This window comes from Crinia signifera, chromosome 8 (assembly GCF_055691185.1).
Source record: "Crinia signifera chromosome 8, ASM5569118v1, whole genome shotgun sequence".
Lineage (NCBI taxonomy): Eukaryota > Metazoa > Chordata > Amphibia > Anura > Myobatrachidae > Crinia > Crinia signifera.
In genome coordinates, this window is record NC_139224.1 from 177,515,999 (window position 1) to 177,533,187 (window position 17,189).

At 51.5% G+C, this 17,189-nt stretch overlaps 1 protein-coding gene across 1 annotated transcript in view; it reads right to left on the minus strand.

The window, feature by feature from the left end:
* Positions 1–439: 439 nt before the first annotated feature.
* Positions 440–17,189, minus strand: part of LPAR3 (lysophosphatidic acid receptor 3) — a 51,780-nt gene continuing 35,030 nt past the window's right edge. The window contains exons 2-3 of the mRNA XM_083158239.1: positions 14,754–15,510; positions 440–2,152 (exon numbers count right to left, since the gene is read on the minus strand). Of these exons, the coding sequence (XP_083014365.1) occupies positions 1,824–2,152; positions 14,754–15,489 (1,065 nt within the window). The 5' untranslated portion in view covers positions 15,490–15,510 and the 3' untranslated portion in view covers positions 440–1,823. The remainder of the gene's footprint in view (positions 2,153–14,753; positions 15,511–17,189) is intronic.

A 17,189-nucleotide genomic window follows, 5' to 3' on the forward strand; every position in this document is an offset into this window, starting at 1 on the left:
TACTGACCCAGACTCTCCTGCCTGCTGCCCGGTATCTCGACCGATTGTGGAGCGCACTGCACATGGACCGATTGTGGAGCGCACCGCACATGGACCGATTGTGGAGCGCACCGCACATGGACCGATTGTGGAGCGCACCGCACATGGACCGATTGTGGAACGCACCGCACATGGACCGATTGTCACTTATCTGTTCCTAATCGTAGAAGGACCTGAGCAAGTGACTAATTCTGGTAATTCCGGTAGCTTTGTGTCCAGGCCAAGCCACCAGAATCATACGAGAACACCAGTGATGAACACATTTTGGTCTATAGCTGCGACACACGTACATTACTGATCCTCCACGTGGTGGTCATGTGTGCGTGGCGGTCAGTGAAGTAAGAGAGAAACAGATGAGGGAACAAGAAAAACTTTATTAACAGTAAAACATCGTCCTGATCGGAGCAGCAAACCGTGGTCACCGGCGAGACTGAGTTGATTACCGATGAAGTAGGCCTAGATCCTGCACTAATTTCACTAGACCAAATCACAGACATCGCCTCACGCACTAATGAGGTCACTAGTAAATCTGCCCGCAGTTCCTCTGTCCAAAGCAAAGCAAGTGCAATGGTTTAATAAAGTTTGCTGTGGAACAATAACTCTCGGTATCCAATTGTGTAAGGAGACGTTCTGTAGCAGTGCGGCGAGCAACCACATGACAGCGTTTCCCCAGTATTGGGAAGGGATGTGTTGGTGATGTGTACAGTGCTTTACCTCCTGTAATGCAGGCCTGAACACGACAACACATTAAGCTGCGCTCTCTCTAACATCAACGCCCGATCACAGACCACGAGGATGAAATTTCTGTTTTGCTGTTTAATTATCTTGTGTTCCTCCTGCTGGGCAGCTTATAAACCACAGGAAATGTTCTCTCTGCCCCCTGAGTGCAGAACTTGGTTAACAGCGAGATGGCTCAGCGGCGATTTAGGATTTTAAGTTAAAGTGGCAGTAATTGCTTTATAAGTCTTCCAGCGTCTTCCTCTTGTAGTCCTCCGGTAATGAGGGCATTACTCATACATGGTGTTATTCCATGGCGCCTATGTATAAAGCCCTTTTACCGTATAGTCATACAGAAGCGGCTGCTTTAGGTATTGGGGCTATATACAGTAAGAGGAATGTACTATGGGCAGCGTACACACCACGTAGGGTACTAGGAAACACAAAACATTGCAGACTGCTGCGATAACCGATCGTATGCTTTAGGGACATAACTTTTATATGACTAAATAGTCCCTGGTGCTATCGTCAAGTATTAAGGATCTTTTTTTCAATCCCGGGGTACCTGGGATTGGCCTCCATATGCAACGCAAAATGGGAATTTCTATAAGCAGTCCTGAAGCGGGCGAGCAGAGGTAGGGTGTGGGGGGGGGGTTGAATAAAGGGGTGGGCAGGTGACCTCTGACATCACACAGGCAGCGTCTGAGCCGAGCGCTGCTGGTGTCCTCCCCTGCCCGACCAAAAAAAGTCAAATACGCATTTCAGATCCCGAAATTTTGGGATTGGAGGCTCCAATCCCAGGATTGAAATCTCAGCAAGGTTTTCCCTAAATCCCAGGATCTCACCGAACCCGATCCACCGGATTTGCGCCCATAGAACCGGAGTTGATAAAGTCTACCAAGGGCGTTCATTTCCATGGCGTTTATCCATCCTCTTATCCTCTTGCGTCTATGCAGAATAATTCGCATACTGACGACATTTGTCCGTTCTGATATAAATAAGTAAAACGAAATCAAAACGTTCTTGTATCATCCTCCGTGATCCCGTCGCGAAGGCTTCTTGGACCTCTAGGGCGATTTTTTAATTTCGGCCGGGAAGTGGTTACTGAGCTCCTCTAAGTAATAGCTCGTTGTGTCGGTACTCCGGGTGCTGTGCACTGTGGACGGCAGCCTCGAGGCGCGTCGGTTTCCTGCATAACCGAAACAGCAAATCATTCCTTTAAAAGTTCTCCACATCTCATCGTCCTTGTAGGAATAGATGATGGGGTTCATAAAAGAGTTCATCAAGGCAAGCAGAAGGAACCACCGCTTCACCTGTTGCACCCCACATTGCGTGCAGTGCAGGCCATCCAGGAGAAGGACGACCAACCCTGGAGTCCAGCACACGACGAAGGCGCCTGGGGAGAGAAAAACGGAAATGTCAGCATGGAGACCCTACGTCTGACCATCAGTAACCAAACCTCTCATCACAGAACACTGCAGATGGGACAGAAGGATCCAAATACTGATCAGAATGAGGATTCGCTACATCGTACTACAAAGACAATGGCAACTGATCCCTTACCAGCTAAACAAAGGAAATCAGATTAATTTACTAAGTGCAAAATGCCGGGCAATACCACAATAATCAGTGACATTGGGCTGGTACCGCAGTAAATGGCTCAGTGACAATGGGCCGGTACCACTATAATCAGTGACATTGGGTCAGTACTACTGTAATCGTTCAGTGACATTGGGCCAGTACCACTATAATCAGTGACATTGGGCTGGTAACGCACTAATTGCTCAGTGACATTGGGCTGGTAACGCACTAATCAGTCAGTGCCATTGGGCCGGTAACGCACTAATCAGTCAGTGACATTGGGCCGGTACAGCAGTAATGGCTCAGTGACATTGGGCCGGTAACGCACTAATCACTCAGTGACATTGGGCCGGTAACGCACTAATCACTCAGTGACATTGGGCCGGTAACGCACTAATCAGTCAGTGACATTGGGCCGGTAACGCACTAATCACTCAGTGACATTGGGCCGGTAACGCACTAATCACTCAGTGACATTGGGCCGGTAACGCACTAATCAGTCAGTGACATTGGGCCGGTAATGCACTAATCAGTCAGTGATATTGGGCCGGTAACGCACTAATCCGTCAGTGACATTGGGCCGGTAACGCACTAATCAGTCAGTGACATTGGGCCGGTACAGCAGTAATTGCTCAGTGACATTGGGTCGGTAATGCACTAATCAGTCAGTGACATTGGGCCGGTAACGCACTAATCAGTCAGTGACATTGGGCCGGTAACGCACTAATCAGTCAGTGACATTGGGCCGGTAACGCACTAATCCGTCAGTGACATTGGGCCGGTAACGCACTAATCCGTCAGTGACATTGGGCCGGTACAGCAGTAATTTCTCAGTGACATTGGGCCGGTAACGCACTAATCAGTCAGTGACATTGGGCCGGTAACGCACTAATCCGGTACAGCAGTAATTGCTCAGTGACATTGGGCCGGTAACGCACTAATCACTCAGTGACATTGGGCCGGTAACGCACTAATCACTCAGTGACATTGGGCCGGTAACGCACTAATCACTCAGTGACATTGGGCTGGTAAAGCACTAATCAGTCAGTGACATTGGGCCGGTAACGCACTAATCAGTCAGTGACATTGGGCCGGTAACGCACTAATCAGTCAGTGACATTGGGCCGGTAACGCACTAATCACTCAGTGACATTGGGCCGGTAACGCACTAATCACTCAGTGACATTGGGCTGGTAACGCACTAATCACTCAGTGACATTGGGCCGGTAAAGCACTAATCAGTCAGTGACATTGGGCCGGTAACGCACTAATCAGTCAGTGCCATTGGGCCGGTAACGCACTAATCAGTCAGTGACATTGGGCCGGTAACGCACTAATCAGTCAGTGACATTGGGCCGGTAACGCACTAATCAGTCAGTGACATTGGGCCGGTAACGCACTAATCAGTCAGTGATATTGGGCCGGTAACGCACTAATCAGTCAGTGACATTGGGCCGGTAACGCACTAATCAGTCAGTGACATTGGGCTGGTAACGCACTAATCAGTCAGTGACATTGGGCCGGTAAAGCACTAATCACTCAGTGCCATTGGGCCGGTAACGCACTAATCACTCAGTGACATTGGGCAGGTAACGCACTAATCACTCAGTGAAATTGGGCCGGTAACGCACTACTCACTCATTGACATTGGGCCGGTAACGCACTAATCACTCAGTGAAATTGGGCCGGTAACGCACTAATCACTCAGTGACATTGGGCCGGTAACGCACTAATCACTCAGTGACATTGGGCCGGTAACGCACTAATCACTCAGTGACATTGGGCCGGTAAAGCACTAATCAGTTAGTGACATTGGGCCGGTAATGCACTAATCAGTCAGTGACATTGGGCTGGTAACGCACTAATCACTCAGTGACATTGGGCCGGTAACGCACTAATCACTCAGTGACATTGGGCCGGTAACGCATTAATCAGTCAGTGAAATTGGGTCGGTAACGCACTAATCAGTCAGTGACATTGGGCCGGTAAAGCACTAATCACTAAGTGACATTGGGCCGGTAACGCACTAATCAGTCAGTGACATTGGGCCGGTAAAGCACTAATCACTCAGTGACATTGGGCCGGTAACGCACTAATCAGTCAGTGACATTGGGCTGGTAAAGCACTAATCACTCAGTGACATTGGGCCGGTACAGCAGTAATTGCTCAGTGACATTGGGCCGGTAACCCACTAATCACTCAGTGACATTGGGCCGGTAACGCACTAATCACTCAGTGACATTGGGCCGGTAAAGCACTAATCAGTCAGTGACATTGGGCCGGTAACGCACTAATCACTCAGTGACATTGGGCCGGTAACGCACTAATTACTCAGTGACATTGGGCCGGTAACGCACTAATCACTCAGTGACATTGGGCCGGTAACGCACTAATCACTCAGTGACATTGGGCCGGTACAGCAGTAATTGCTTAGTGACATTGGGCCGGTAACCCACTAATCACTCAGTGACATTGGGCCGGTACAGCAGTAATTGCTCAGTGATATTGGGCCGGTAACCCACTAATCACTCAGTGGCATTGGGCCGGTAACCCACTAATCACTCAGTGACATTGGGCCGGTACAGCAGTAATTGCTCAGTGACATTGGGCCGGTACAGTAGCAGTCACTAATGTGACAATGGGCACGCTACACACAGCCTTACTGTTACACACAATGCACTCCCATGACACGCAGCGTTACTGCTACACACAATGCACTACCACGACACACAGCGTTACTGCTACACACAATGCACTACCACGACACACAGCATTACTGCTACACACAATGCACTACCACGACACAAAGCGTTAATGTGACATATAATGTGCTACCGCTACACACAGCCTTACTGTTAAATACAATGCACTACCACGACACACAGCGTTAATGTGACATACAATGTGCTACCGCTACACACAGCCTGTTACACACAATGCACTACTGTTACACACATTGTTACTGTTGTACACAATGTGCTACAGCTCAACACAGCATTACTGTTACACACAATGTGCTACAGCTATACACAGCATTACTGTTACACACAAAGCACTACCGCTATACACAGCTTTACTGTTACACACAATGCACTACCACTGCACACAGCGTTACTGTTACACACAATGCACTACCATGACACACAGCGTTAATGTGACATACAATGTGCTACTGCTACACACAGCCTTACTGTTACACACAATGCACTACTGCGACACACAGCGTTACTGCTACACAGCCTTACTGTTACACACAATGCTGGACCGTGACACACAGCGTTACTGCTACACACAATGTGCTACTGCTACACACAGTGTTACTGCTACACACAATGCACTACCACGACACACAGCGTTACTGTTACACACACAAAGCAATACAATGAGTAGGACTGGTCCTTTTTGTCGGTGACTACGGTGTCGGCATACGTCATAACACAGAGAGCGTCAGACTTATGTAACGGGGATGTTGGCCTTGCAGGGACCGGTCAGCAGAGCCGGTGTAGACCACAGAGGTGGTCCCCTGCAGGATGAAGGCCTCTCCGTAATACATTGCCAGCTCCTCTCATCTATAGATGAGTCCCAGGGAGTGTTCCCAGTGTCAGGCCCTTTGTATAACACCAGTGCTGGAGGAGGAACATGACATTCCCTGCAGGTCCCAACATGAGCGCAGAACATAAACTCCCAGCTCAGCCTACATAACCTCCATACTGACTGGCAGGATGGCTCTGCCGGTACACCCACATAACATCCACACTGACTGGCAGGATGGATCTGCCGGTACACCCACATAACATCCATACTGACTGACAGGATAGATCTGCCGGTACACCCACATAACATCCATACTGACTGGCAGGATGGATCTGCCGGTACACCCACATAACTTCCATACTGACTGACAGGATGGCTCTGCCGGTACACCCACATAACCCCCACACTGACCGACAGGATGGCTCTGCCGGTACACCCACATAACCTCCATAGTGACTGACAGGATGGCTCTGCCGGTATACCCACATAACCTCCATACTGACTGGCAGGATTGCCCTGCCGGTACACCCACATAACATCCATACTGACTGACAGGATGGATCTGCCGGTACACCCACATAACCTCCATACTGACTGACAGGATGGCCCTGCCGGTACACCCACATAACCTCCATACTGACTGACAGGACGGCTCTGCCGGTACACCCACATAACTTCCATACTAACTGACAGGATGGCTCTGCCGGTACACCCACATAACCTCCATACTGACCGACAGGATGGCTCTGCCGATACACCCACATAACCTCCATACTGACCGACAGGATGGCTCTGCCGGTACACCCACATAACTTCCATACTGACCGACAGGACGGCTCTGCCGGTACACCCACATAACATCCATACTGACTGACAGGATAGATCTGCCGGTACACCCACATAACGTCCATACTGACTGACAGGATGGCTCTGCCGGTACCCACATAACTTCCATACTAACTGACAGGACGGCCCTGCCGGTACACCCACATAACCTCCATACTGACTGACAGGATGGCCCTGCCGGTACACCCACATAACCTCCATACTGACCGACAGGATGGCTCTGCCGGTACACCCACATAACTTCCATACTGACTGACAGGACGGCTCTGCCGGTACCCACATAACTTCCATACTAACTGACAGGATGGCTCTGCCGGTACACCCACATAACCTCCATACTGACTGACAGGACGGCTCTGCCGGTACACCCACATAACTTCCATACTAACTGACAGGATGGCTCTGCCGGTACACCCACATAACCTCCATACTGACTGACAGGACAGCCCTGCCGGTACAATATCCTGCACACATACACGGCTCGGTCTATAGAGGATTACTAATCACTAATGGTTTTTGGTGACACCACTTATTCTATGCTGGAGATGGCACTCTAATGCTGCCATGTTATGCCAGTGTTGGTGCCAGGCATACATGTGACACCTACATGGTCACCCGCTTCACCATCAGTGCCCGGCATCAGGCTGGGCAGTGGGGCCCTGAGAATGATGCCCGGAGTAGTACAGGAGCTCCCACCTCACCTCTGTCCTGTGTATGTAAGATCACCTATCTCTGTAATACGCTCTCCCTTAGGGGCTGCATTTATCAAACCATATTTGCGGCTAAATCCCCGAAAACACCAGTTTTCGGGGGTTAGCCGCAAATATTAAGTATCCCCCAAATGTATTACATCTCCGATCCCTGCTGCGATCCCCCCCTGCAGCGCCGCCGGCCGCATCCCCCATAGGTTTCTATTCTGATATGGCGACAGCCCATTGTAGCCTATGGATACACATCGCACTGCCGAGCGGGGCAGTGCGGTCACAGGGGTCGTGGGGGTCAGCGCATAACCGCGCATGCGCAGACCCCCCCTGGCTTCCGGGTCAGGGCTTCGCAGGGACGGGCTCCTTTTGTCACCACGCCGGCATCGCACATTAATGATAAATGCGCCCCTATATATTCTGCCAATTACATCCAATTATCTACCCCCACTGGCCATTTATCACCCCCTGGAGAAGGGATTGCTGCTATCTCGTTACTAGATGTATCAAACTTTAAAAAGTGATAAAATGGAGAGTGATAACAGCCAGCCAATCAGCTCCTGCCTGCCATGTCACAGACTGTGTTTGAAACATGTCAGGTCGGAGCTGATTGGCTGGTGGTTTATCACTCTGCATTTTATCACTTTTTGAAGCTTGATACATCTGGCCTAGTGCAGCAATGGATAGGAGTCACTGAGCAATAGAAAGCAGCCTATAACCAAGGGGCTGGCAAGTGAGGGCACATTGGGGTACATTGCAGGTAAGGGGGGCAGCAGTTGGGGATAGGAAGTGGGGGGGGGGGTTGCAGGAGGGGGTACTCAGTTGGGAATAGGCAGCTGGGTGTAGGCAGGTAGTGGGTGGGCAGGCGGCGGTACACAGCTGGGTATAGGCAGCTGGAAGTAGGCAGGTGAAGCTTGGCAGGTAGGGGGAAGCTGTTGGGGTTAGGCAGGTGGGAGGCGACAGACAGTGATAGGCAGGTGGGGGAGGCAGCTAGTGATAGGCAGGTGGGGGAGGCATCTAGTGATAGGCAGGTGGGGAAGGCAGCTAGTGATAGGCAGGTGGGGGAGGCAGCTAGTGATAGGCAGGTGGGGGAGGCAGCTAGTGATAGGCAGGTGGGGGAGGTACTTCCCCAGCTGCCAATCACTGGTGCCTCCCCCACCTGCCAATCACTAGCTACCTCCCCCATCCCAGTTTTAGGAATACAAATTTATTTTTGATAGGTTTTTAGGGAATAGAAAAATATCTAAACTACATCATGTATTAAAGAACATTTTACAGTGTTTACCCAACTACCATTACAGTATGGACGGCAAATTCCAAGTGCACTTTAGGGGGACATATCCATTCCCTGCAATATTAGAGAGAGGTTACCAAGAAAATAAGAAGTAGAATAAGAATAATATTAATGAAATAATACTGCTACTACTATTATAATTATTATAAATAATAATTATTACTAAATGTCATTTTTATTATTAATAAATACTGATCAATATTACTTTTATTATTAATAATAAATAGCACTACTAATACTAATAATAAAAAAGAATAATGATAATAATAAAAATGTACTATTATTTTTCAGAATAGTAATAATAATTAAATACTACTACTACGTACAACAACAACAACAAATAACTAAATAAACAAATAAGTGAATGCTTCTTCCATACTGGAATCCTATTGAACCTTGTGTATAATCAATAGCAAAGCCGAGACCAAACCGCTGTTCTCTGCTCAGTGCATGACATTAGTACATTACATAACTACATTAGTAGCCCCCAGTCCCCCGTCTGCCCTTGGTCTTTGCCCATTGGGCTGGTTTTGGTCACTTACGTTCAGCAATCAGAATAAGGGGCTTTTACTGGATAATTGCTGGGAGTGGTGAATAGAGGGAAATACAATTAAGCCGGAACACTCGCATTCCCGCCAGGGCTGGGAAAACGGAGTAATTACAAAGTTTATTTAATTGAAAAACAAAACAAAGAAGAGATGTCTGAAAGCATCATTAGCGCAGGAAACCCCAATGCGGTGCTAAGTGCTCATAGGCGGCTTTGTGGTGCAGTTATTATCTGGGTGTATATGTCCGTGGGACCCCAATACGGTGCTAAGTGCTCGTAGGCGGCTTTGTGGTGCAGTTATTATCTGGGTGTATATGTCCGTGGAACCCCTATGCGGTGCTAAGTGCTCATAGGTGGCTTTGTGGTGAGGGCATTATCTGGGTGTATATGTCCGTGGGACCCCAATGCGGTGCTGGACACTAGGCACCAGGCTTGGAGTGTCTGTGCTGGACACTCGGCACCAGGCTTGGGGTGTCTGTGCTGGACACTCGGCACCAGGCTTGGGGTGTCTGTGCTGGACACTCGGCACCAGGCTTGGGGTGTCTGTGCTGGACACTCGGCACCAGGCTTGGGGTGTCTGTGCTGGACGCTCGGCACCAGGCTTGGGGTGTCTGTGCTGGACGCTCGGCACCAGGCTTGGGGTGTCTGTGCTGGACGCTCGGCACCAGGCTTGGGGTGTCTGTGCTGGACACTCGGCACCAGGCTTGGGGTGTCTGTGCTGTACACTCTGCACCAGGCTTGGGGTGTATGTGTTGGACACTAGGCACCAGGCTTGGGGTGTCTGTGCTGGACACTAGGCACCAGGCTTGGGGTGTCTGTGCTGGACAATAGGCACCAGCCTTGGGGCGTCTGTACTGGACACTCGGCACCAGGCTTGGGGTTTCTGTACTGGACACTCGGCACCAGGCTTGGGGTGTCTGTACTGGACACTAGGCACCAGGCTTGGGGTGTCTGTACTGGACACTAGGCACCAGGCTTGGGGTGTCTGTACTGGACACTAGGCACCAGGCTTGGGGTGTCTGTACTGGACACTAGGCATCAGGCTTGGGGTGTATGTACTGGACACTAGGCACCAAAATTGGGGTGTCTGTGCTGGACACTAGGCACCAGGATTGGGGTGTCTGTACTAGACACTAGGCACCAGGATTGGGGTGTATGTACTGGACACTAGGCACCAGGATTGGGGTGTCTGTACTGGACACTAGGCACCAGGCTTGATTGGGGTGTATGTACTGGACACTAGGCACCAGGCTTGGGGTGTATGTACTGGACACTAGGCATGGCACACTAATGCCGGTTTGGATTTGGAACACCTGATCCCTGGGACTTCTCATCTTACAAATGATGGGTGTCTGGGGCTAATGACCAGGGATGGAGAGTGACCATACTGATTTTGCCCTAATGTTGCATTATGAAGTGATCAATGGTACCCTCACCCTATACCCTGCATACGGGTACCCCTGATCTATGGTATCCTCACCCTATACCCTGCATATGGGTACCCCTGATCTATGGTACCCTCACCCTATACCCTGCATACGGGACCCCTGATCTATGGTACCCTCACCCTATACCCTGCATACGGGTACCCCTGATCTATGGTACCCTCACCCTATACCCTGCATACGGGTACCCCTGATCTATGGTACCCTCACCCTATACCCTGCATACAGGACCCCTGATCTATGGTACCCTCACCCTATACCCTGCATACGGGACCCCTGATCTATGGTACTCTTACCCTATACCCTGCATACGGGTACCCCTGATCTATGGTACCCTCACCCTATACCCTGCATATAGGACCCCTGATCTATGGTACCCTCACCCTATACCCTGCATACGGGTACCCCTGATCTATGGTACCCTCACCCTATACCCTGCATACGGGACCCCTGGTCTATGGTACCCTCACCCTATACCCTGCATACGGGACCCCTGATCTATGGTACCCTCACCCTATACCCTGCATACGGGACCCCTGATCTATGGTACCCTCACCCTATACCCTGCATACGGGACCCCTGATCTATGGTACCCTCACCCTATACCCTGCATACGGGACCCCTGATCTATGGTACCCTCACCCTATACCCTGCATACGGGTACCCCTGATCTATGGTACCCTCACCCTATACCCTGCATACGGGACCCCTGATCTATGGTACCCTCACCCTATACCCTGCATACGGGTACCCCTGATCTATGGTACCCTCACCCTATACCCTGCATACGGGACCCCTGATCTATGGTACCCTCACCCTATACCCTGCATACGGGACACCTGATCTATGGTACCCTCACCCTATACCCTGCATACGGGACCCCTGAAATATGGTACCCTCACCCTATACCCTGCATACGGGACCCCTGATCTATGGTTCCCTCACCCTATACCCTGCATACGGGACCCCTGAAATATGGTACCCTCACCCTATACCCTGCATACGGGACCCCTGATCTATGGTTCCCTCACCCTATACCCTGCATACGGGACCCCTGAAATATGGTACCCTCACCCTATACCCTGCATACGGGACCCCTGATCTATGGTACCCTCACCCTACACCCTGCATACGGGACCCCTGATCTATGGTACCCTCACCCTATACCCTGCATACGGGACACCTGATCTATGGTACCCTCACCCTATACCCTGCATACGGGACCCCTGAAATATGGTACCCTCACCCTATACCCTGCATACGGGACCCCTGATCTATGGTACCCTCACCCTATACCCTGCATACGGGACCCCTGATCTATGGTTCCCTCACCCTATACCCTGCATACGGGACCCCTGAAATATGGTACCCTCACCCTATACCCTGCATACGGGACCCCTGATCTATGGTACCCTCACCCTATACCCTGCATACGGGACCCCTGATCTATGGTACCCTCACCCTATACCCTGCATACGGGACCCCTGATCTATGGTACCCTCACCCTATACCCTGCATACGGGACCCCTGATCTATGGTACCCTCACCCTATACCCTGCATACGGGACCCCTGATCTATGGTACCCTCACCCTATACCCTGCATACGGGACCCCTGATCTATGGTACCCTCACCCTATACCCTGCATACGGGTACCCCTGATCTATGGTACCCTCACCCTATACCCTGCATATAGGACCCCTGATTTATGGTACCCTCACCCTATACCCTGCATACGGGACCCCTGATCTATGGTACCCTCACCCTATACCCTGCATACGGGTACCCCTGATCTATGGTACCCTCACCCTATACCCTGCATACGGGACCCCTGATCTATGGTACCCTCACCCTATACCCTGCATACGGGACCTATGATCTATGGTACCCTCACCCTATACCCTGCATACGGGACCCCTGATCTATGGTACCCTCACCCTATACCCTGCATACGGGACCCCTGATCTATGGTACCCTCACCCTATACCCTGCATACGGGACCCCTGATCTATGGTACCCTCACCCTATACCCTGCATACGGGTACCCCTGATCTATGGTACCCTCACCCTATACCCTGCATATAGGACCCCTGATTTATGGTACCCTCACCCTATACCCTGCATACGGGACCCCTGATCTATGGTACCCTCACCCTATACCCTGCATACGGGTACCCCTGATCTATGGTACCCTCACCCTATACCCTGCATACGGGACCCCTGATCTATGGTACCCTCACCCTATACCCTGCATACGGGACCTATGATCTATGGTACCCTCACCCTATACCCTGCATACGGGACCTATGATCTATGGTACCCTCACCCTATACCCTGCATACGGGACACCTGATCTATGGTACCCTCACCCTATACCCTGCATACGGGACCCCTGAAATATGGTACCCTCACCCTATACCCTGCATACGGGACCCCTGAAATATGGTACCCTCACCCTATACCCTGCATACGGGACCCCTGATCTATGGTACCCTCACCCTATACCCTGCATACGGGACCCCTGAAATATGGTACCCTCACCCTATACCCTGCATACGGGACCCCTGATCTATGGTACCCTCACCCTATACCCTGCATACGGGACCCCTGATCTATGGTACCCTCACCCTATACCCTGCATACGGGACACCTGATCTATGGTACCCTCACCCTATACCCTGCATATGGGACCCCTGATCTATGGTACCCTCACCCTATACCCTGCATATAGGACCCCTGATCTATGGTACCCTCACCCTATACCCTGCATACGGGTACCCCTGATCTATGGTACCCTCACCCTATACCCTGCATACGGGACCCCTGATCTATGGTACCCTCACCCTATACCCTGCATACGGGTACCCCTGATCTATGGTACCCTCACCCTATACCCTGTATACGGGTACCCCTGATCTATGGTACCCTCACCCTATACCCTGCATACGGGACCCCTGATCTATGGTACCCTCACCCTATACCCTGCATACGGGACCCCTGATCTATGGTACCCTCACCCTATACCCTGCATACGGGACCCCTGATCTATGGTACCCTCACCCTATACCCTGCATACGGGACCCCTGAAATATGGTACCCTCACCCTATACCCTGCATACGGGACCCCTGATCTATGGTACCCTCACCCTATACCCTGCATACGGGTACCCCTGATCTATGGTACCCTCACCCTATACCCTGCATACGGGTACCCCTGATCTATGGTACCCTCACCCTATACCCTGCATACGGGACCCCTGATCTATGGTACCCTCACCCTATACCCTGCATACGGGACCCCTGATCTATGGTACCCTCACCCTATACCCTGCATACGGGACCCCTGATCTATGGTACCCTCACCCCATACCCTGCATACGGGACCCCTGAAATATGGTACCCTCACCCTATACCCTGCATACGGGACCCCTTATCTATGGTACCCTCACCCTATACCCTGCATACGGGACCCCTGATCTATGGTACCCTCACCCTATACCCTGCATATAGGACCCCTGATCTATGGTACCCTCACCCTATACCCTGCATACGGGACCCCTTATCTATGGTACCCTCACCCTATACCCTGCATACGGGACCCCTGATCTATGGTACCCTCACCCTATACCCTGCATACGGGTACCCCTGATCTATGGTACCCTCACCCTATACCCTGCATACGGGACCCCTGATCTATGGTACCCTCACCCTATACCCTGCATACGGGACCCCTGATCTATGGTACCCTCACCCTATACCCTGCATACGGGACCCCTGATCTATGGTATCCTCACCCTATACCCTGCATACGGGACCCCTGAAATATGGTACCCTCACCCTATACCCTGCATACGGGACCCCTGAAATATGGTACCCTCACCCTATACCCTGCATACGGGACCCCTGATCTATGGTACCCTCACCCTATACCCTGCATACGGGACCCCTGATCTATGGTACCCTCACCCTATACCCTGCATACGGGTACCCCTGATCTATGGTACCCTCACCCTATACCCTGCATATAGGAGGCCAGGAACGTTATTTTACCTAATACCGTCATGACCGTCTTCATCAGCTTTATCGGGGTCCGCCTGCGACTAATGGATCCTGTGGTGTATGGGGACAAGACAATGGTCTTCCTCTGCACGTACATGTAGATCCGCAGATAGACCACCACCATGATTAAGAAAACCGCCAGGTTAGACACCGTCCAGAATGTGAGGTAGCTCCTGCTGTAGATGGGTGCCAGTGAGGAACACGTTGTTATGTTGCAGATACAGTTCCAGCCTAAAGTGGGCACGGCCCCCATGAAAATGGCCACTATCCAGATCAGCAGAATGAGGCACGTCACTCGCCTCTTCGTGAGGTTGCTGTGGATTCTCATTCGAACGATGGACATGTGTCTCTCTACCGCGATGACCAGAAGATTGGCCATTGATGCCGACATGCTTGTGTCCAGGAGGCCCTGGCGCAGGAACCACTGATGCACCGTGAGAGTCTTGGACACGGGTCCTGTATGGAACATCAGGAAGACGTAGGCGATGCCTGAGAACAGGTCGGCTGCTGCCAGGTTGGCCAGCAGGTAGTAGAAGGGATAGTGGAACCTCTTATTGATCACCACAGCGGCGATGACCAGCAGGTTGGAGATGAAAATGAACAAACAGCAGCAGGTTCCAAAACAGAACAGCATGATCAGCTTGGTGCCGGTCCAGTCGTCCTCCGTCTGGGACCGGCTCTGGTTGTAGAAAAAGTCCATCTGTTTATCATAATGACAGACGTTCATCCTGAAATGGACCCTCTGGTCCTGGGGGGGCACAAGGGGCAGAAGGGAGAAGAGGTTTAGCATCGGTTATGTATTTAGCGTTATACAGTTGTAGGTACATTTACTAAAGGATGATTTTGATGTTGATCGATTTTAAAATTAACCTTAGCCGATGTTGGATTTCCAATGCTAGAACAACACATTTACTGATATATAACAATGAAATGAATATAAAATTTAATCTGTCAGTAAATGTGTGTATTCACACTGGACTGGAGGCCTGTCAACATCGACACAAAATCGGCCAACATCGACCTTTATCTCTTATATATTTAGCCAGATCCGTCACTCAAAGCAGTGTGGCAAACGGTGGGCGGGGTTACACGGGTGATTGACAGGCCCGTCCACCGTCAGCCACACTGCAAAACCTGGCCACTTCCGTAATACACACCACCCCCCTTGGCCTCTGTTCTCCACAAACCCCGCCCCACGGCTACACACCGCGCCCCCCCCCCCCACACACACACACACACACACATCATCCGGCCGGCACACAACCCAGGGGCGGAACTACCGCCGGTGCAGACGGTGCAGTGGACCGGGGCCCGAGAGGTTAAAGGGGCCCGATGCCGCCGCGCCGTCTGCCCGGCATGACATTTGAATTTTTATTTGTGCGCCGTGTGTGTGGGGGAAGGAGGGTAAGCGGGCGGCGTGGGGACGGGGTTGTCGAGTGGCAATGTGGCATGGACGGGCTAGGCTGCCTGCCTGGTGGCAGCTGAGTGGCAGTGTCGGCCGCCGCCGGGGCATGCAGAATAGATGCAGCTGCAGCAGCACCCTGCCTGCACCGTGCTACACGTATGTATCCTACCCGGATTGGTCAACTCTGGGCGGTAGCCTAGCAACAGGCAGCCAATCGCAGGCTGCCTGTTGCTGCTCTGAGACGCCGAAGTGAGCTGAGCTGAGCATACGGGCGGAGCGGAGGAGCGAGCGACAGCACAAGTCATCCAGTACAAGGCAGCCAGACTTCACTTCACTCGAGGTAAGTACAATAAAGGGGGGGGCTGGGGGCCGCATCGCTGAGGCTGTAGCGCACCATACACATTATAAAAACGGGGGCTGGGGGCCGCACAATCATTTTTCAATATGGGTCGGAAGGGGGAGGGGGGGACATCTGAAAATATCAGAGGGCAATAGGCATGGAATCAGTGACAAATCTACATTTATGTAGCTACAGCGCACTCCACAGCTGAATTAGTTGGGTATTGCAGACTGCCTCAAAGTATCTGGATATATATATATATATATATATAGTATAGGCACCAGGGCCTATAGACACTGGCTGAATGCCAGGCCGCAACCACAATATATATAGTGGATGCAGCCTGGCAATCCCTCCGCCAGTGTTTATAGGCCCTGGTGACTATCTCTTATATATTTAGCCAGATCCGTCACTCAAAGCAGTGTGGCAAACGGTGGGCGGGGTTACACGGGTGATTGACAGGCCCGTCCACCGTCAGCCACACTGCAAAACCTGGCCACTTCCGTAATACACACCACCCCCCTTGGCCTCTGTTCTCCACACAATCCGCCCCCTCCTCGGCCACCAACCCCGCCCCATGGCTACACACCGGGCCCCCCCCACACACACACACATCATCCGGCCGGCACACAACCTCCCACACTACCCACCCCCTCCAAGCCCAAAAACCCCCCTATGGCCG